At 39.8% G+C, this 21,320-nt stretch overlaps 1 protein-coding gene across 1 annotated transcript in view; it reads left to right on the top strand.

Moving 5' to 3' along the window:
• Positions 1-1,653: 1,653 nt before the first annotated feature.
• Positions 1,654-21,320, top strand: part of LOC139691720 (zinc finger protein 791-like) — a 25,872-nt gene continuing 6,205 nt past the window's right edge. Inside the window, exons 1-4 of the mRNA XM_071589571.1 lie at positions 1,654-1,993; positions 4,315-4,455; positions 10,145-10,405; positions 15,506-15,751. Coding sequence (XP_071445672.1) covers positions 1,859-1,993; positions 4,315-4,455; positions 10,145-10,405; positions 15,506-15,751 — 783 coding nt within the window. The 5' untranslated portion in view covers positions 1,654-1,858. The remainder of the gene's footprint in view (positions 1,994-4,314; positions 4,456-10,144; positions 10,406-15,505; positions 15,752-21,320) is intronic.

Raw genomic sequence — 21,320 nt, 5'->3', positions numbered from 1 at the left:
TGCGGGTGACGACTGCGCATATCGTCTGCGCATAAACATTCCGACGCCAGACTTGTTGACGCCCCGGGGTGAGCGTGGCGTCCGTGTTGTCTGTCGCCAATCTCAGACAGTCGGCGAGACATACTGCGAGCGAGACGGCGAGACTTTGTAACCAACGTGAAGAGTACATGTTTCAAACCACATGCTCACAATGCAGTTTTCAACCCAAACCAGTTCGGTGCCAGCTTCTTTATCCTTGCTAAACGTGAATGATACCAGTGATGTCTTTGCTTTCACCCAGAAATTTTTATGAAGCCTCAGGTGAACGTGTTAAAGCCAATTTTGTTGGTGTACACTTTGAATAGTAAACTGGTAAATAGGAAATTTTCAATGACAGGGAGAAAAATATCAATATCAATGCATAATTGGTCGATTTTTTATCCATAAGCGTTCAAATGAACATAATGATTTGAAAACAATTCTATATTTATACGGTTACAGTCAGACCAGGCATTTTTGCGTGTAAAAACAATTGAATGTAATATTTGATGTACCTGAATGCAGATATAAAACAAATTTAGAATATGCAATTGTGATTATGATAATAAAAAGAATATATGCAGCTTTTTAGGTTAGACCTTCTGTGGCATTACGCATTTTCCAGATGAAATATCACCATAATAGCATCGTCTTTCAATTCTATTAAATATTAAAGAGTATAAAAGATTGTATTGCTCCTATTATATTTTGGCAGTCGAATTTAAAAACCTTTTTGAACAATTTATGTGTAGGATATTGGACCCGTGTATGAAACGTAATTTACATGTCTACACGATATAATGTAACTGACAGTACTTAGTATTAGTCATCTTAATATGAGGTTTAAAATCTTTATTGATGTTATTCAGCATAAGTGCCATTCCAGTTCTTATTCCCAGGAGATATAACAAATGTCAATGATTACAGATGCTACAAAAGTTACGCTTTTCATTAATATTGAGTGTTTTAAATCACATCAAACGTTTGAAATTGTGATTGCTAGGTGTGTGCGTATGTTTGCTCTTCAGCATAATACGAAAATTCAAATAAATGGCAAACTCCTGATCATACGTAGTGCAAAGATTATTTACGATGCTCGTGACGCGATTCACTCATGTAAGCAAGTCGGTAATGGGTAAAGCAATGAACGAGTTTAATGACCCGGCTCTTCGGAAAAAATGTAAACCACAGGCAATATTTCCTCACATGAAATGAAATTAAGGTTGACTTTACTATTAATCATTGCCGAAAGTTTAAACTGATAATCATCGAGGATCATAAACGACTATTTCGTTTATTAATGAGTCCCAGAAGTTAAATTCATGCCTTAAAAAATGTGGGTCAAGTAAAACGATGAAGAAATATTACAAAAAAAATCACTCCCGCAGTATTGATCTAATCTTCGTCGTGCCACTTATTAATTCAACACTGCGATCAATATAACCTGCTATTATTATTAATCGACGTGTGAACGAAGTCATCATTCAGCGTATTCAGGAAAGATTTGCTATCTAACACAAAAAAGAATCTTATGTTTATATGAGTGACCTGATTGATCGTTCAGTCTTTCAGAAGACCCGGATCATTAGATTTGATTATGCGCAGTCGACAAAAGACGGTTGGTAAACAGTTGTGTTGTTGATGGCTGAGAAAGTGAGGACATAACGTTCAGTTCACGATAGGAATAGTTTTATTGCGCGGAGTTTATGAAATTTTATGTTTGATGGAATTTGTACTTCATATAGGACTCGTTTTCCTATTCTAATAAGTCACTTGTTTCGATAAATTCGTTGTTTTAACCGAAATTCCTTATTAAAACGCTTGACTTCAAACATTCAGAATGATTAATAAACATAAGTATGAACTGTGCAGGTTGTGTCTATGCAGTGGTGGAAGTTTGATAAACATTATCGAAGGGAGTAATAACCTAGACTTCATGGTTGTAATGACCCTAGAGGATCTATTAAAGATAAAGGTAAGTGGAGTGTTTTTTATGGGTAGTATAAAGGAGCCTGGATATTTTATGCTCTTCCTGTTTATTATGAATCGAAGGAATAGTTGCATGGATCTGGAAGTCTAACGTGGTTGTAATCGTCAACACAGTGCATTCACCAATCGTTTTCATTGATGTTATTGCTATGTATTCACCTTTTGAAATTAATTTTCCTATATATATTTTGACCCGAAAATTTATATTAATCTCGTGATGATTGCTGACTTGTATATGAATATTATTTCCCAACAAATCAATTTCTTAAGTGTTTACAATCGATAAGTTCAGTTTTTATGGCAAAAAGTTCTATGTTTTGAACAGTTTTATGTATATCCCGGGCCTCAAAAAACTCCCTGCACCACTTCCGATGCACGTTTTTGATGTCCATAATACACTCCTCACCGTACACTTCCACTAAATGGCTGGATGAATTTATTTTATCGGAGAAGTAGTTGTCAGTTGGCTTCGTGACCCGGCGGGAGAAAGGTACGATGCCGGTATAAAAAAAACCGCTTACAAGGATGCAAAAAGTGATTGAGCTTCAAGGCAACTATATAGAAAAATAGATAAATGCTCAACCTTTCCATACGATGTATGTTAAGTTAGGAGAATTAAATTAGATTTTTCATGAAAATAAAATAGGAGACCTTACTTCTCGAATCACCCTTGTAGAACTCAATGGAAGGTCAATGTGAAAGGTATGCCGTGAGAATAAATATAAACTAAGCAAAGGGAATGTGGAAAGGTATGTTTAAATATTAAACCATGTGGTCATAAACTAGAGAAAGTGGAAGAGTCATTATTGTCGTCTTCATTGGTCGTTCAATCCTAAGATTGATTGGTTGCCCTCTGTTCTATCTGAAGCTAATTGGCTTTACTTCCTGGTTTATTAAATTGCAATGTACTATGTCCTCTTTTATCTGTCCCATGTATTTATTTATCCCTTGGCCTTCGTCTATCTATACTTTCTCCTCTGTATTTCCTTATATTGTTACAATGGATATGTATATTTCCTCTAATTGATAGGGTTTTCGTTGGTTTTACACACACCCCCTTCTATTTCATGAGTGTTTTCATGCTAATATTTTTAATTGCTAGGTGAGCAATGCCATCACAATCTCCCTAGACTTTATCTTAGCTTAGACTTTATCCGAATTAAAAGGACTTGGTATTTTTCCACAGATTTTTATTATGAGGTAAGAAGCATTTCACCGACTTGCAGGCGTCAGCAGGTACAAATATACTTACCAACAGTGGGGGCATAATGTACATGTATTCTCTGTCTGAGAATATATATGCTCAGGACGGAGTGGGGGCGATCAGATGCATTGAGCGCTTGGTGTGACCAATTCCAGGCTATTGAAATGGAATGATATAATTTACTTTGTAATTCCACACACTTTATTTAAAAAAAAAACACGACCTAAGTTTCGATGTTGAACGTTATTATCAGAAATAAAATAAAAATTGTAAAATGGAAATTATTATGATTGATGTTTGAACAAAAGAAATGCAGTTTGACAGATATGTGATGAGAATCAATATTAATAAAACTAAGGTTATGCGATTTTCTAGAAAGAAAAAGGCTTCAGCTAATCATTAAAATAGGAGGGCAAAAACTATAGAGCAGGTAGAACAGTCAACGTATCTCGGTAGTGTTTTGGACCAACACGGTCAAAGTAGTAGGGACGTAAGGAGAAGAATTGCACAATTAGGCAAAGATGCTTTCACACAAGGAGGAGGGAGTTAAGATGAGAGGGACGTTGATTAATAGGATATTAAGAAAAGACTCCTTGGAATACTTTGATACAGAGCTTAGCTATGTGTGGCTATGGGAACGTGGTCATTGAAGCAGGAGGATAGACGTAGACTGGAGGCTATTGTAGATATGTGGGTGAGTATGGGATAAGGAATGGAGAAGGTGAAATGGACCGAAAGAAGGAAAACAAATGAGGAAGTACTTGGTATGGTGGGCGAAGAGAGGGGTTTGTTGGGAGAAATCCTATGGAGGCAGGAAAAGTGGATGAAGGGGGTATTGACTGGCAATCGTGGGATATTGAATAAGACAGTAATAGAGGGGAGAATGTTAGGCAAACGAGGAAAGGGAAGGAACAGGTTAGGGATGTATGAAGGGAGGATGGGAGTCCTCATAGATGAAGAGGGACCTGATGTAGATGTTTTGCTAGTCTTAATATATTTATTTGGTTGCTGTGTTCATCCAAAAACCTACCTTAACCGGTAGATTACCTGATTATAATTAATTGGGAATAATTATAAGTATCCATTTTGAAATGTCTTTGCAGGTGGTCAAGGAAGCTGGTTACCCGTGGTTGGTATGCAACTCCTGCATAGACAAACTGACTGAATTCCGACTGTTTAAGCGTCGATGCAATGAGTGTCTCTTTGTCTTCTACAATCGCATTCAGGCTGGCGCCAAGGACGAGGTAAGTAGCGCAGAGGTGATCCAATGTGCTTGTTTAATTATTGTTTTAATTGAAGCTGGAGACTTTTTTGTCCTAACAGGTATAGAATTCGTGCAATGGTTTTTCTGCGGCGTTGAATTCCATATGGCTTCTGCATTCCTGGGTTCTCCATCCGCGGTTGCCGTCTTTTGTTGACAACAGTTTTGCTGGGCATCCATCCTGCTGCTTCAGATTGAAGGTTACCTGAAGACGACGGCAGGATGACCAGCAACACTGTCATCACTGAAAGATGGCCAACACGGATGAAGAACCCAGAAATGCAGACATAAGTATCGATAGAATGGCTATACAGGGTCGCACCCAAAAGTGGTAGGACTGATTTTTCTACAAGAATTTCATTGACGATATACCTTCATTGACTTAATAATCTTCAAAGTATGATCCTTGAGCTGCTACACACTTAGTATAACCTGTCTCCCATTCCCCGTACGCCCGCTGGAAATTTTCTTTGGGGATGCCGTTGATGACCCTCGTCGAAGCCTCTTGAAGGGCCTTTATTGAGTCAAAACGTCATCCCTTGAGCTGTATTTTCATTAAAGGGAAGAAGAAGAAGTCCGGTGGTGCCAGATCGGGAGAATAGGGCGGGTGCGGCAACGTGGCAACGCCGTATTTGGCCAGGAGCTGTCTGACGATGAGCGCGCCATGGCTCCCATTTTCGGCACCATCTTGGCGCACACCTTTGCGCATGGCCAAATCCTGTGAAATAATGCGTTGGACGTTGGATGCAGACAGACACAACTGGTCTGCAATTTCTTCACTGGTTAAGCGTCGGTCCGTGTTCAGCCGTGTCCGCACTCTGTCCACATTCCTTTCGGTTCTTGCCGTCCGGAGCGATGGTCGTCTTTAACGAGCTCCCTACCCTCTTTAAACAACTCGTGCCACTCAAATACTGTGGAACGGCTTAAGGCAGTGTCCCCATAAGCCTGCTTGATCATATAGAGCGTCTCAGTTGCCGTCTTCCCGAGTTTCGCACAAAACTTCACGGAATAACGTTGCTCTAAATTCAGATTCATGTTGTTTTTCGACGCGGACAAAAAACTTGCTTCACTAAAAACAGTGTCCTTGCTCAACGACAGCCCGCAGGCGACTGAGGTTGGTGTGGGTCTGTGGCTAAGAGCCCCCTCCACCTTACCCTGCCAGGCAGACCCCACTCCACCGCTCCGTTCGCGCCAGAGAAAATCAGTTTACTTTTAGGTGCGACCCTGTATGTCTTCTTATATTCCATCTTTTTCTTCTTCTATTCTAATACTGTTTAGTAATACATCACCCTCCATTGGAAGTCCCCTTTTAAGGCAGTTTCAAGTCTTTTTAGTAGTTTTCTATAATATCGTTTCTTTGGTTTACTATTGTGCATTCCACATCTTTTTCCCATTGATATACAATGTACCCCAATCATCACATTTCATTGCATTTTACTACCTTGATCAAAAAGTTCCCGGAATTTATTCAGAAAATTATAAATACAAGTTTATTCATCTAAATCTATATTGTCCCCTTCAAAGTAACCCCCATCGACTGCAACACACTTATGCCAGCGCTTGATCCAATCCTCGAAACATTTTTTATATTCGGTTTTCGGTATGTCCATCAGTGCTTCCTGCGATTTTTCCATTACTTCCTCTCGGCTGCTAAAACGCGTTCCCCGTAATGGTTTTTTAACTCGATTGAACAGAAAGAAGTCACAGGGAGCCAAATCAGGTGAATTCGGTGGCTGTTGGATGGTATTTGTTGCATTTTTCGTCAAAAAATTACGAATAATGATAGCACTGTGCGACGGTGCGTTATCATGGTGCAAAATCCACGAGTTTTCTGCCCACATTTCTGGTCTCTTTCGGCGAATTGCTTCACGCAAACGTCTCATTACGTCCAAATAATACTCTTTGTTTACTGTCTGGCCTTCTGGCAAAAATTCATGATGCACTACACCGTTGTAATCCATGAAAACCGTCAGCATTGCCTTCTTTTTTGACTGAAAACGACGTGGTTTTTTTGGTCTCGGCTCATTTGGTGAACGCCATTCACTTGCCTGATGTCTGGATTGCGTGTCGTACTCATAAACCCACGTCTCGTCTCCAGTAATGATCCTTTTGATGAATGTGGGATCGGATTCAGCCTCGCAAATCATGTCTTTTGCGACGTCAACACGGTCTCTTTTTTGCATGAAATTGAGGTCTTTTGGCACCAACTTTGCTGCTACGCGACGGAAACCCAAATCATTAACCACAATGTCTTGGGCGGATCCATAGGCAATGTTCAAGTCCTCCGCTATTTCTCTGATGGTTAATTTGCGGTTATTGACCAACATTTCTTTTACTTTATCAATTTTTTCACCGACTTTCGATGTCGATGGTCTGCCACTGCGTTCATCATCTTCGATTGACTCACGACCACTTCTGAACCGCTCGTGCCGCTGGTAAACGACCGTTTTTTTTAGAGATTCGTTGCCGAAACACTTTTCCAACATTTCCAACGTCCGTGCGCCACTAAATCCGTTTTTTACGCAAAATTTAATACAAGTTCGTTGTTGCAAATTTAAATCCATTTCTGCAATTGTAAAAAATCGCCAACACACACAGAGATAGATGTACTCTTGGCTACGTAACTTTTGCAAATGTCAAGTTATGACACTAAGATTTAAAGGGAATATCAACAACAGATGTACCAATTTAACAAAAAAAAACAGAACTCAAATCGGAACGATAGGAGCGCCACACGGTGGTTATTCCGGGAACTTTTTGATCAAGGTAGTATGAAACACACTCACGCAAGTATGTGTGTGTGCTAAACAGCAGAATTTGAACTCCAACCTATGTTGAAATTAGAATGAGAAAAACGAAGGCAAATTTGAAGTTGTTACTCAGCAGGATTAAGTCACTGCTGCTGCTGCGGAATAAATACGCCATCTGGTGACCAATCTGGCAGGCCATGACATGCGGACTATAAAGCCCCCCCTGCCCACAGTATAGTGGCGGGACAACGAATCAACATTTCAAGTGTTTTCTGGAGAAAGTGTATATATATATATATATATATATATATATATATATATATATATATATATATATATATATACACACACACACTTACATATAAAAATACACCACTTGTAAGAAACTCTTTATTTCACTTATATAGAAGAGACTCACTGTTTTGTCCTTTTTTTTACTAACATTTCCCCCACACAATTTGTTTTATTATTTTTTAAATAGTTTACGTAAAATTTGATACTATTGTCCATAAATTTGATATCCCACTTGTGTCTCAGTGCGTCTAGGGAGTAATTAATAGTTCTCCTCAAATACAAACACACTTTCACTGACCTTTCTTGGGTATCGTCGTGAAGACCCTTTCTTCCCACAATTACTGCATTGAAATGGCATTTGTGTGAGTGTCGTGCTCTTTGCTTGCTCTGCCCTTTCTGTTATTAAGTTCCCCCTTCCATCTCTCGCATTTCTCTCTGTTGTGAGGGGACCCTCCTGCAGCATTGGGTCACATTGTTCTGACCTCTGTCCTTTGAAGGAGGAGACCATTCTTGTATGTTTCATTCCCAAGTACTGGTTGAATTACACCTTCTTACTTTTCAAATTATAATATGTGGGCCATTCGTAAAGTAAGTACACCTATTTTATTTTCATGAAAAATCAAATTTATTCTCTCAGCTTTGCGTACATTGTATGGAAAGACTGAGCATTTGGCTATTTTTCCACATAGATGCCGTTACGATCAATCACTAATTGCATCTCCTTGTAAGCAACTTTTTAATACTGAAAAAGACAGTGTCATTGACATGATAGAACATGTACAGTCTATGACCTAGACGGAATAAGACTGTTTTGCCCCAGTTTCGCAATTTAGCCTTCTAATTTAATGAAGAAAGCCACCCATGGGTGAAACAGCTTGACGTCCCATTCGACGGACAGCACCATCACTCAAAGTGCTCTCCATCAAAGAGAATCTTCATCATAGGTAACGGGATACTTCTGAAAAACATCTGCCGCTTCCTGGATTCGAACCCGGGCCCTCTCCGTGGGATGCCAGTATTGTTAGCTTCCATTCCACCCATCCCATTCACCTTTAATCTTAACACTGATTAAACAACAGACAGGATGACCATCTGATTACATTACTAAAGTTGCAATTTTGGCGTCCACTATGGAGGGATCTTAAATTGCAAATAGGTTTTATAACGATGGGTGAAGCAAATGTTTCTCCCATTCCTGGCTTCTAAAAAAACCAAATTCGTTCTCATACACAGAATACTCATACCACTAACAATTGAAATACATTATATACAGGGGCGATTCGAAAATTAACATCTCCTTTTTTTTGCTTTTCATGAAAAATCAAATTTATTCTCTCAACTTTGCGTATGTACATCATATGGAAAGGTTGTGCATTTGGCTATTTTTTTACATAGATGCCTTGACGGTCAATCACTTTTTGCATCTCCTTGTAAGCAGCTTTTTAATACTGGCATCGGGTCCCAGGAAGCCAACTGCGACAACTGTTTCTTGCACTTCCTCGTCTGACTTGAATTTCTGTCCTCCAAAGGTGTTCTTTTAGGAGTCGGTAAGAAGTGTTAGTCGCTTGGGGGGGCAACGTCCTCTGCGCTGTAAGGAAGGTGGTCGATGATATATCCCATCAGCCGAATCCATTGAGTAGGGTGGTCATCGTTTGATGTGAAGACACGTGGATGTGCATTGTATTATGATATGCAAACACACTCCTCCTTTAAGTGAGGAGAGACACCTTGTTTGTAACTTAATTGAACTCCGACACAAAATATTGTGCAGCACAGAGAAGTATCCACTCTCTCTCTCTTCATTCATTCATTCTAAGGCCTTCCTTCGTCTTAATGAAGGGTCAATTCCCTCCGGTTATATCGCAATATCTCGTCAATTGGAGCCACCGTTGTTGATTCCAATGGCAAACTCCAACGGCTGTCCCATCGACCCCTGCTCATCTTAGGATGTTTTCCCGGACATCAAAAAACTCCAAGCACCACTTCCGATGCATGTTATTTGATGTCCATAATACACTTCTCACTGTACACTTCCACAAAATGGCAGGATGAATTTATTATATCGGAGGAGAAGCAGTCATCTTAGTTGGCTTCCTGTGACACGGCGGGAGAAAGGTACGACCCCAGTATTAACAAAAAGCTGCTTACAAGGAGATGCAAAAAGTGATTGATAGTCAAGGCGAAATGTAGAAAAATAGCTAAATGCTCAACATTTCCAACGATGTACGTAAAAGTTGAGAGAATAAATTCGATTTTTCATGAAAGTAAAAATAGGAGATGTTAATTTTCGAATCACCCTTGTATAACCGTCCTTAGATAAAATTTTGCAGATTTTGTTTCATTTTGTTTTTGGTTTTTATTTCATATTTCACACAAAATTTGATACAAATTCTGTATGTGAATGGATATGCCTTTACAAATTCCAAAGAAACTGCATTGGAGATGCCGCAACAGTAACTTTTAACGGAGTCATCCGCTAATGTGCATTTCAATGCAACAATTCCGGAGTGTAAAAATCATTCGCCTTGACTGGGATTTGACTGGGAATGATTTTTACACTCTGAAATTGTTGCATTGGATGTCCCTTTAGTTTATCCTGCTAAATTTTGTGTTTTATTCTGAATATAGTCTCAGCAGGGAGAGGAGAATGTTTCCGGTGATATCCCCAGCGTCAATGACAAAAAGAATGATGATGGCAATGAAGGTACAGAGGTTATTGGCAGTGCCGGCGACGTGTCAGCCAAGGAATCGGGATTCAAGAGTCTTTTGGAAACCACTGACCACTCATTACAAAGGCCAGGGGTCCAAAAGTTGCCTTTGTTCACCACCAGGGGGGGCACAGAGATGGGCCCTGCTAGTTCCAGTCGTCTCAAAGAAATGGATGCAATTGTAAGTATGTGGGGATGTTGTAAAATTAATTTTGAGTTGTTCATTCTTTAAGACTTCTCTACCAAGTCACCGACCAGAATTACGAACGTAGGCTGAAAACCAATGAACACACATACATTCTTCGTAGACCACACAAGCAAATTGACCTTCAGAAGCACTCCTGGTCTGGTAGCATGTGGAAGTAACATTCCCTCTACCTCAACACGCATGTATGCATAGGTTTGAGGTCGTTACATCATTCATCCAGTGTAGTATTTCGAGAAGTGGAAGTATGTAGACGTGTTCTAGTACTACAGTCAAATTTATCTTCAGAAGCACTCCTGGTCTGGTGGCATGTGGAAGTAACATTCCCCCCACTTAACACGCATGTTTCCATAGGTTTGAGGTCGTTACATCATTCATCCAGTGTAGTATTTTGAGAAGTGGAAGTATTTGAGACGTGTTCTAGTGTGTGCTATACGAGGGCTGTTCAATAAGTACCCGTGTTAGAATTGAAGAAACCATTTTTTCGAAAACATTTTTGTTTATTTTTCAACATAGTGTCCCATTTTAGAAAGATACACTTCTCCCAACGTTTCGGCCATTTTTTTAACCCTTCCAAAAAATAGGATTTGTCGAACTCTCTCCAATATACGCCTATGTCTCGGCTAGATAACTTCCTCGTTTGAGGTATATTTTTTTCTGCAAGCCATTTCTTCATATTAGGGAATAAGATAAAGTCGCTGGGAGCCAGATCGGGGGAATACGGAGGTGCGGCAGCAATTCACAACGTAGTTCATGCAGTTTGGCGTAGCTGACAGCCAGATCAGATTGTTGTCCACCGTGAGCAATCGCCATGGCACCCATCGGGGCGACAATTTTCTCATTTTGTCAACTTATCAATAAAACATTTTAGCTGCCGTTCCGGTCGACACACCCCCTTACGGCCTTCGCTGCTACTTCGCGCACTTTCGTTCGTCGAATCATGGCGTGGAATGCTTTTGGAATGATTTCCTCGGTATAACCACGTCTGCCGTCTGGCGTCCCCTGGTCACTCCTCATCAAAAACAGATGTTCGCCCACGTTTAAATTCGTTGAACCAATATCTAACTGTGGTCACAGATGGCAAAGGGAAGTGTCCCCATAAACAGACAGCATCACACTTTGCTTTCATCTCCTCGCATTTCTTCCAAAAACAAAACAAAAAGCGAATTACCAAACCATGCTGCTCTCTTTTTCCATCTTCAAGCGATAATCACGAAACACACGTCTTACACTCGAATGGTTGCCAAATCCAAACTAACTTTTAAATCAGTCTGAAATTTGTATCACCGTCGTTTAATAGATGGCAGCACACGATGGTAACATAAACTTCCCCCAGCAACACCCTTTGTCGTCAAACACGGGTACTTATGGAAACGCCCTCATATGTCAACGGGAGTTTAAACAGCATGCTGTTATCTAATTTTTGCCTTCACTTCCTCATTGTCCAAGGTGTAACGATTATTACCCTTTGAGGTATGCCTCTTGAGTTGAGAGGAAAAACAATAAAAATCGCAAATGGCATTGGCAAGATCGCGTAAGGGAATAATATGGAGGAGGGTTTTGTGTGTTTGTGTTCTCTGTCTTTGAGAGACGGCCAATGGTGGACCCAATCGTGAACACAGATTAATCACAGAGAGGTATTATCTTCCCAATTAATGTTCAATTATAATAATGAAGCCAACACCACGCTCCAACATTGGATATATATTCCAATAAATGGTTTGCAAAGATACGCTTTTGATTAGTGATTCTCTGTTGGTCATTTTGATATCAAATCTTCAAAGGGACGAGTTTGCGATGTTTATATCGTCCGTGGGTCAGTGATCTTGGACGTCTGCTGCTCATGTTTCAAATAACAATTATGGCCTTTTCCCAGGCTCGCAACCACGTAATTTTACTACCCATCGATATTTAACAGTAGACCTATCAACAGCATTGTCACTACATAATAATAAACAACAGCCCTTTTATAAACGACAATTGAATCTCTCAGTATTTGAGTCACTTTTTAATAGTCACGCTGTTTATAAACTCGCAACTGTTGACATATATATAGCACACAACACTAGAACACGTCTCAAATACTTCGTCCGCTTCTCAAAATACTACTCTAGATGAATAATGTAACGACCTCATTGGGCAGGCTATGTACAGAGCTTTGATAACAGATATCTACATTACTAATTTCTTATTATTATTATTATTATTAAAAATACACATGTGCTGATAGACAGTTTCAGGTGGTACACAAGTCCCAAATAATCGCAAAGATAATACGTAAAACCAGACTTCAAAGCACAAATCCCTCTAAAAAAACAAGTGAATCCCCATCCCATTTACAACAATTAATCAGCAAGAAATAAAAAAGATAAATTTAAAAAAATTAAGCTATTACATATAGTACAATGCACCACACATAAAACAAATTATTACATGTATATTCCTTACGTCTATTCTTAAAAGTATACACTCTGTATAAGAAAAGGGCTCGAATATTTTTGCAGTTAAGGTGTTCCAATCAACAATTGTTCTATTTAGAAAAGAAAATTTTCTGTTTATTTGTACTCTGTTCCTGGCATTTTCCCTTAAATTTGTGGTAATTTCTCCCTTTTGAAATTTGGGTCCCCCGCCTCTTTCCTAAGATCTGCTTTCCAAGCTTTCTCTCCCTCTCTTCAGAATTTGGAACATTCCACTACAAAGTCTGCTTATTCTTCTTCTAGTTTGTAGAGGTTCCCAGCCAAGCGCTTCTAGCACGTCAGAGACACAGTCTCCATCCTCCTCTGCTTCCCCAGGACATATCGGGCAGCCTTTCTTCGTACCTTTTCCGGTTTTTTGAGATGACCTTCTTCATGAGGGTTTTTCAGAGGTATCTCGATCCCTACTTGAGGTGCTTTGTGGAGGGCACTTTGAGTGAGTACGCCGTCCGTCGGATGGGACGTTAAACTGCGGACCCCTTGGCGCCTTTCGTAAAGAGTAGGCTAATGCCGATGCCGGGTTTCTCTCCACCCTTCATCCTTTCCTGTCCATCCCCTATGGCGCAAATGACCTCAGCTGTCGGTCACAGCCTCCCCTCAAAACTACTACTACTCTTCATGAGGGTCCCTTATGTGGGGAAACAGCAAAGGCCTGGTTGTCACAATACACAGTTATGTTTATTTGCCTGGGGAGAGCCGTTATACCGTGAGCTGTGGCCGTAAGGACGGCTACTGCTTCCGTTTCATAAGTGGGTTTTATTTCCCCAGAGGAACAGAATTCAGTGTCAGTGTCTAGCCATGGGATTACCCACGCCGTCTGAAAGGGGGAAGCATCCGAGTAGATGTCCACTTGGTACGTGTATGGTCCAAATCCCATGGTTTTGTGCCACACTTGATTCCGCCAAAGGTCTTTTGCCCTTCTGGCAAAATCCCCTTACGAGATAATATGGAAGCTGCAAATATAGACACAGCATAAAGCAACGCCTGTAGCTATAGAGACGAGGTCAAATTATTTATATTTAATCATGAATATCTATATTGTCCCCTGTAAAGTAATCCCCATTTAGATATTATTACACACTTGTGCCAACGTTTTTTCAAATCCTCGAAGCACTTCAATGAAATCATTTCTTTTTGTGATCTTGTTCAGCTCCTCCTTTGATGCAGAGTCTTTTATCTCTCGTCAATTGTAGCATAAGCGTCGTCCTTTCATTGTCCTCTTCAGTTTCGGATTCAAATAAAAGTCACACGGGGCCAGATCTGGGGAATACGGTGGCTGCGGCATCATTTAGTGTGTTGTTTTTGGCCAAAAATTCATTGGAAAAGTAAAGATGTGTGAGCAGGGGGTGTTGTCATGGTGCAAGAAGCCAATTTTTGTTCTTCCACGCCAATCTGGGCTTTTATGGCAGATTGCTTCCTGGAAATTGCACATAACTTGCAGGTTATATTCCTTATTTACCGTTCTACCCCGTGGCAAGAACTTAGTATACACCACGACCCTGCAATCGAAGAAAACTAAGGAAAACTTTCACATTCGACCAAACTTGGTGGGGTTTTTTCAAGGTTTTGGCTCATGCTGTGGCTTCCATTGGGATGAATGAGCTTTAGTTTCCACGTCATAACCCTAAACCCATAATTGGTCACCAGTTATGACCCTCTGGAGCAAATTAGGGTCATCACGGACAGAGTCAAACTCTTCATTAGCAGTGTCATTGCATGTATGTCCGTAATTGGCAAATCTTTTTAATGACAACCATAATATAGCGAATACGCTGTAGGGTACGGTTTGTTAGTCTTAATTTCATATGTTTGGCATTGATTTTAACTCCCAGATACTTAAGGTTTTGGGTTGGATATGGCTTACTTTTGGCACGATTGATCTCAATGCCAAAAAGTTCACTTTGCAGAAATGTGCTTAGCGGATCGTCTACTTGTACGTTATGGTATGCTAGTTATGTTAGTTCCTGTCTTTGTCCATGTTTTTGCTGATTATTGGAAATAGGAATTGATGAATGAAATCACGGAGAAACGAATATACATCAAAGTTATTAGGTGAAGTGCGGTAGTAGAAGTTATATCATAAGGAATTACAGTAGTAGTAGTTTTGAGGGGAGGCGACCGACAGCTAAGGTCATTTACGCCATAGGGGAAGGACAGGAAAGGATGAAGGGTGGAGAGAAAGCCGGCGTCGGCATTAGCCTACTCTTTACGAAAGGTGCCAAGGGGTCCGCGGCTTAACGTCCCATCCGACGGACGGCGTACTCACTCAAAGGGCCCTCCACAAAGCACCTTGAGTAGGGATCGAGATACCTCTGAAAAATATTCAACACCGCTGGGATTTGAACCCGCGCCCTCAGGGTGGGAAGCCAGTACGTTAGCCCCCGCACCATCTCGATCCCCTATAAGGAATTACTCCTGAAATGTAGTGACAATGTAGTGTGTAGTGTAATGGGCTTTGGAGTTTGTCCCTTTTGGAGATTTGAGAAAGATATTCTCCCATTCTCCATACGCCTGTAAAAGGCCATCTTGAATGTTTTAATCGCTAGGCTGCTTTTGTGACTTAAGCATTGAATTTTGTTTCTTTCTTTGCGTTATCCGCAAGGTGTTTAAAGAAGAGAATGATTCCATTGACATCCCTGTTGACAATAGCATTGAGGCAGCAGACACTTCAGAGGGCATTGTCACTGCCGACGGAGTGTCGGCCCAAGTGAGGGGAAACGCAAGTCCTATGGATGCCATTGTCCGCTCAAAATTAATGTCCGTGGCTCAAGTGGCGGACAGTGGCTTCTCCTCAGTTGCCGGGATGCAGCCGACGACCTCTGTTGACCCCAAAAGGATGGATTTACTTGTGAGTGGCAAATCGTTTGTCCCAGACGGGACAGCGGACATTTATGTTGTTCCTCGATTTATCTGTTTTTAATTGTGAATTGCTAATATATTTATAGATAAACATTTAAAAACAACATCACTGCTTAAGAGACGTCCTTCCAATTTATTAGCAAGAGATTTAATCTGTAATGTTTTTAACCTTTGCCCCATTGAGTCATTCATAGCATAGCTGCTCTAATATTTTGGGTACTCTATGCAAAGTTTATCATTACAACGTTTTGCAAATGCATGATGGTGTGTGTAAAAAATATCATGTAAAGTTTGGGAGAGTAAATATGTTTATATTTTGATAAGATATGAGGGAAATCCGAGAAGTATCTGACCCAACAAAGAAAACACAAAAATGTTGGGGAAAAATATATTTATTATTAAACATAATCTCCTTTCAGCTCTCTATTCAACATTTTTCCCATTTTTTGATCAATAAGTTCGATACCCTATTATTTATAATAAGAACTGTCTTGCTCCTCAAAATAGGCATTAAACTAAAGCCAACATCACGTCTTCACATTTGGAAAATCTTTGACCTTACGTGGCATTTCTTCAAGTTTGCAAATACAGAAAATACTAATCCAAGGGAGTGGCTTAATCTGGCAAATAGGGTGAGCATGAGGTACGAGCAATTCAAACTTAAACTCATGAATATTTAGGTCATTGTAATGATGGATTTCTGAGCTGTTGCATTGTCTTGATGAAACAAGACTTCCTTCTAGAGCCAAATGTCAAAGGGAAATCATTTTCACATTTGCAGAAATGATTTCATGAAATTGGGAATAGTTTCGTTTTTTTTCTGAATTTTTTTACAAATTATATTCAAAAAAAGTAATAATTCTCTGCGACGGTGACATATCTTCTTGGGATTATAAATGGATTTTAGATTAAGTGGGTGGTCCCAGAAGTATCCGGCCCAACAAAATAGAACACAAAATACTTGGGAAAAAAAAATGTATTCCATTTTCAAATTTATTCTCCTTTTCAGCTCTAAATACACACTTTTCCCAGTGAATTTCAATTTGTTTGATACCATTTTTATTTATAATAACAACTGTCTCGCTCCGCAAAATAGCCATTACCTGCAGTTGACATCACTTCTTCAACGACTGAAATATCTCTAGCCACAGAAGCCATTTTTTCAAGTTTGCAAATACAGAAAATACTAATCCAAAGGGGGACTAAACTACTAATAATCTGTCGAATAGGGGATGCATGAGGTTTGCAATTCAAACTTAAACTCATGAATATTTTGGCCATTGCAATAACGGATTTGTGAGCTATTGCGTTGTCTTGATGAAACAAGACTTCCTTCTAGAGCCAAATCCGGACGCTTTTGCTTTATTTCTTCAATCCAAACACTTCAATAAGTTCACTGCATAACTCTCAGCGTTGATAGTTTGTCCTTTATCAAGAGAGTGAATTAAAATTATCCCACGGACATCCCAAAAAACCGACGCCATGACCGTGCCTTCAAGATGAAATGGTCTCCGCCTTCTTTGGAGTCAGTTCTCCCTTTTGAACCCATTGCTTTGAGTGTTCTTTTGTCTTGGGTGTGAACTAATGGACATATGGAAAATCTTCCTTTGAGATAATAATGTATTGAGTTTGCCCACGCCAATGATGCCAGCCATCACTTCTGCCAGTTGCGGTACGCTTAGTGGAGGGCATCAGGATGGGAACATCGAGTGCCACGGTCTGGTTTGACCTTAACTAGCCACTCAACTCTTAAGACTTCTTCCGGAATGTTTTAATAGGAGGGTTTATAATCTCCTTTTCAGCTCTTTATACACACTTTTCCCAGGGATGTTCAAATGAGTTGAATACCCTTTTCATGTATAAATAGAACTGTCTAGCTCCTCAAAATAGCCATTTCTTCAAGTTTGCAAATGCCGAAAATATTAATCCAAGGGAGGGGCTTAATCTGGCAAATAGGGTGAGCATGAGGTACGAGCAATTCAAACTTAAACTCATGAATATTTAGGTCATTCCAATGACGGATTTCTGAGCTGTTGCATTGTCTTGATGAAACAAGACTTTCTTCTAGAGCCAAATGCGGACGCTTTTGCTTGATTTCTTCGCTCCCAACATTGCAATATGTTCACTGCATAACACTCAGCATTGATAGTTTTCCCTTTATCAAGATAGTCTTTTAAAATTATCCCACGCGCATCCCATAAAACTGACGCCACAGACCTTGCCTGAAGATGAAACAGTCTTCGCCTTCTTTGGAGCCAGTTCTCCCTTTGAATCCATTGTTTTGATTGTTCTATTGTCTCGGGTGTGAACTAACGGACCCATGTTCCATCCATGGTTTTGAAACGGCCCAATAATTCTGGTTTGTTGCTGTGAAACTTTGCTAAACACTCAATTGACAACATCTTCACGACACTGGTTTTGCTCGAGTGTGAGCAAACGCGGGACCCATCTTGCACACATCTTTCTAATGCACAAATTTTCAGATTATATGCGACATACTGCACCTTTTGGAAATGTCATCTATGTCCGCTAGGAATCACTTTGTGGATTTTCTCCACTGTTTCTGGAGTCGTAATGCCATTTGGTCGACCAATGTAATGCTCATCTTAGGACCCCCCATTTATATAATATATAAAATATATATATATATATATATATATATATATATATATATATATATATATATATATATATATATATATATATATGTATGTATTGTCCATCATTTAAATCTTGGGAATGATAATTGAGGTGGTTTCCCGTTGCCTTCCTCAATAGTGTTTTTAACGTGACACCGTCACTTACTGGCCGCCCCACTGGGGTCAGACGCCATTGCAACCGCCTCACTGAGGAACAGACGCTGCGTGGACTACCTTTCGTCTGGCTCGTAACCTTCGACCTGTCTGGCATGGGTGACCCTACCAGGAGCAATTATTATTACTCCCGCCAGCACAGCTCTAGGGGTCATCAGAACGCACAAGCCCTTCCACCACGTCAAGGTTGTAGTCCGGGGAGGGATACAGGAGAGAGAGAACAGGATAGGGATGTCTTGGATAAGGAATAGAAAGGAGAAAGAAAGTACTCAGAGATGAAGAGGGACCTGATGTAGAGTAGGATGATGGATTTTGCTAGGGGTCACAAAATATTTCATTGGTAATTATGTCCATCCAAAAACCTACCTTACCGGTAGATTACCTAATCATATATATATATATATATATATATATATATATATATATATATATATATATATATATATATATATATATATATATATATATATATATATATATATATATATATATATATACATACATACATATATATATATATATATATATATATATATATATATGTATATGTATATATATATATATACATATATATATACATATGTATATATACTACCTTGATCAAAAAGTTCCCGGAATAACCACCGTGTGGCGCTCCCATCGTTCCGATTTGAGTTCTGTTTTTTTTGTTAAATTGGTACATCTGTTGTTGATATTCCCTTTAAATCTTAGTGTCATAACTTGACATTTGCAAAAGTTACGTAGCCAGGAGTACATCTATCTCTGTGTGTGTTGGCGATTTTTTACAATTTCAGAAATGGATTTAAATTTGCAACAACGAACTTGTATTAAATTTTGCGTAAAAAACGGATTTAGTGGCGCACGGACGTTGGAAATGTTGGAAAAGTGTTTCGGCAACGATTCTCTAAAAAAAACGGTCGTTTACCAGTGGCACGAGCGGTTCAGAAGTGGTCGTGAGTCAATCGAAGATGATGAACGCAGTGGCAGACCATCGACATCGAAAGTCGGTGAAAAAATTGATAAAGTAAAAGAAATGTTGGTCAATAACCGCAAATTAACCATCAGAGAAATAGCGGAGGACTTGAACATTGCCTATGGATCTGCCCAAGACATTGTGGTTAATGATTTGGGTTTCCATCGTGTAGCAGCAAAGTTGGTGCCAAAAGACCTCAATTTCATGCAAAAAAGAGACCGTGTTGACGTCGCAAAAGACATGATTTGCGAGGCTGAATCCGATCCCACATTCATCAAAAGGATCATTACTGGAGACGAGACGTGGGTTTATGAGTACGACACGCAATCCAGACATCAGGCAAGTGAATGGCGTTCACCAAATGAGCCGAGACCAAAAAAACCACGTCGTTTTCAGTCAAAAAAGAAGGCAATGCTGATGGTTTTCATGGATTACAACGGTGTAGTGCATCATGAATTTTTGCCAGAAGGCCAGACAGTAAACAAAGAGTATTATTTGGGCGTTATGAGACGTTTGCGTGAAGCAATTCGCCGAAAGAGACCAGAAATGTGGGCAGAAAACTCGTGGATTTTGCACCATGATAACGCACCGTCGCACAGTGCTATCATTATTCGTAATTTTTTGACGAAAAATGCAACAAATACCATCCAACAGCCACCGAATTCACCTGATTTGGCTCCCTGTGACTTCTTTCTGTTCAATCGAGTTAAAAAACCATTACGGGGAACGCGTTTTAGCAGCCGAGAGGAAGTAATGGAAAAATCGCAGGAAGCACTGATGGACATACCGAAAACCGACCGTAACTTTTGCAAATGTCAAGTTATGACACTAAGATTTAAAGGGAATATCAACAACAGATGTACCAATTTAACAAAAAAAACAGAACTCAAATCGGAACAATGGGAGCGCCACACGGTGGTTATTCCGGGAACTTTTTGATCAAGGTAGTATATTTATTTATTTTATGTATGTGTATATATATGTATGTATATGTATATATATATATTTTTTTTTTAAGGTAATCCACTGGTTAAGGTAGGTTTTTGGATGGACAAAACTACCAAACCAACATTTTATTACTCCTAACAAAACACAAAATCCATCATCCTACTCTATATCAGGTCCTTTTTTATCTCTGAGTACTTTCTTCCTCCCTTCATCCCGTCCAACATCCCTATATCCTGTTCCTTCCCATTCCTCTTTTTCCCAACATTCTCCCCTCTATCACAGTCTTCAACATCCCACTATTGCCGATCAATACCCCCTTCATCCACTTTTCCTGCCTCCTTAGTAATATCTCCCAACAAACCCCTCTCTTCGCCCACCATACCAAGTACTTCCTCATTTGTTTTCTTCTCTGTCCATTTCACCTTCTCCATTCTTCTCCACACCCACATTTCAAAAGCCTCCAATCTACGTCTATCCTCCTGCTTCAATGACCACGTTTCCGCACCGTACATAGCTACGCTCCATATCAAAGTGTTTATGAGTCTTTTCTTAACATCCTTACTCAACGTCCCTGTCATCAACTCCCTCCTCCTTGTGAAAGCCTCCTTGCCTAGCGCAATTCTTCTCCTTATGTCCCTACTACTTTGACGGTGTTGGTCCAAAACAATACCGAGATACGTAAACTGTTCTACCTGCTCTAATAGTTTTTGCCCTCCTATTTTAATGTTAAGCTTGGCCTTTTTCTTTCTAGAAAATCGCATAACCTTTGTTTTATTAATATTGATTCTCATCCCATACCTGTCGCACTGAATTTCCAATTCACT

Source organism: Hetaerina americana, unplaced genomic scaffold, assembly GCF_022747635.1.
Source record: "Hetaerina americana unplaced genomic scaffold, ioHetAmer1.1.p SCAF_39, whole genome shotgun sequence".
NCBI classification, from domain to species: domain Eukaryota; kingdom Metazoa; phylum Arthropoda; class Insecta; order Odonata; family Calopterygidae; genus Hetaerina; species Hetaerina americana.
Note: the sequence above shows the minus strand (reverse complement) of the source record. Positions and strands in the feature narration are given on the sequence as shown.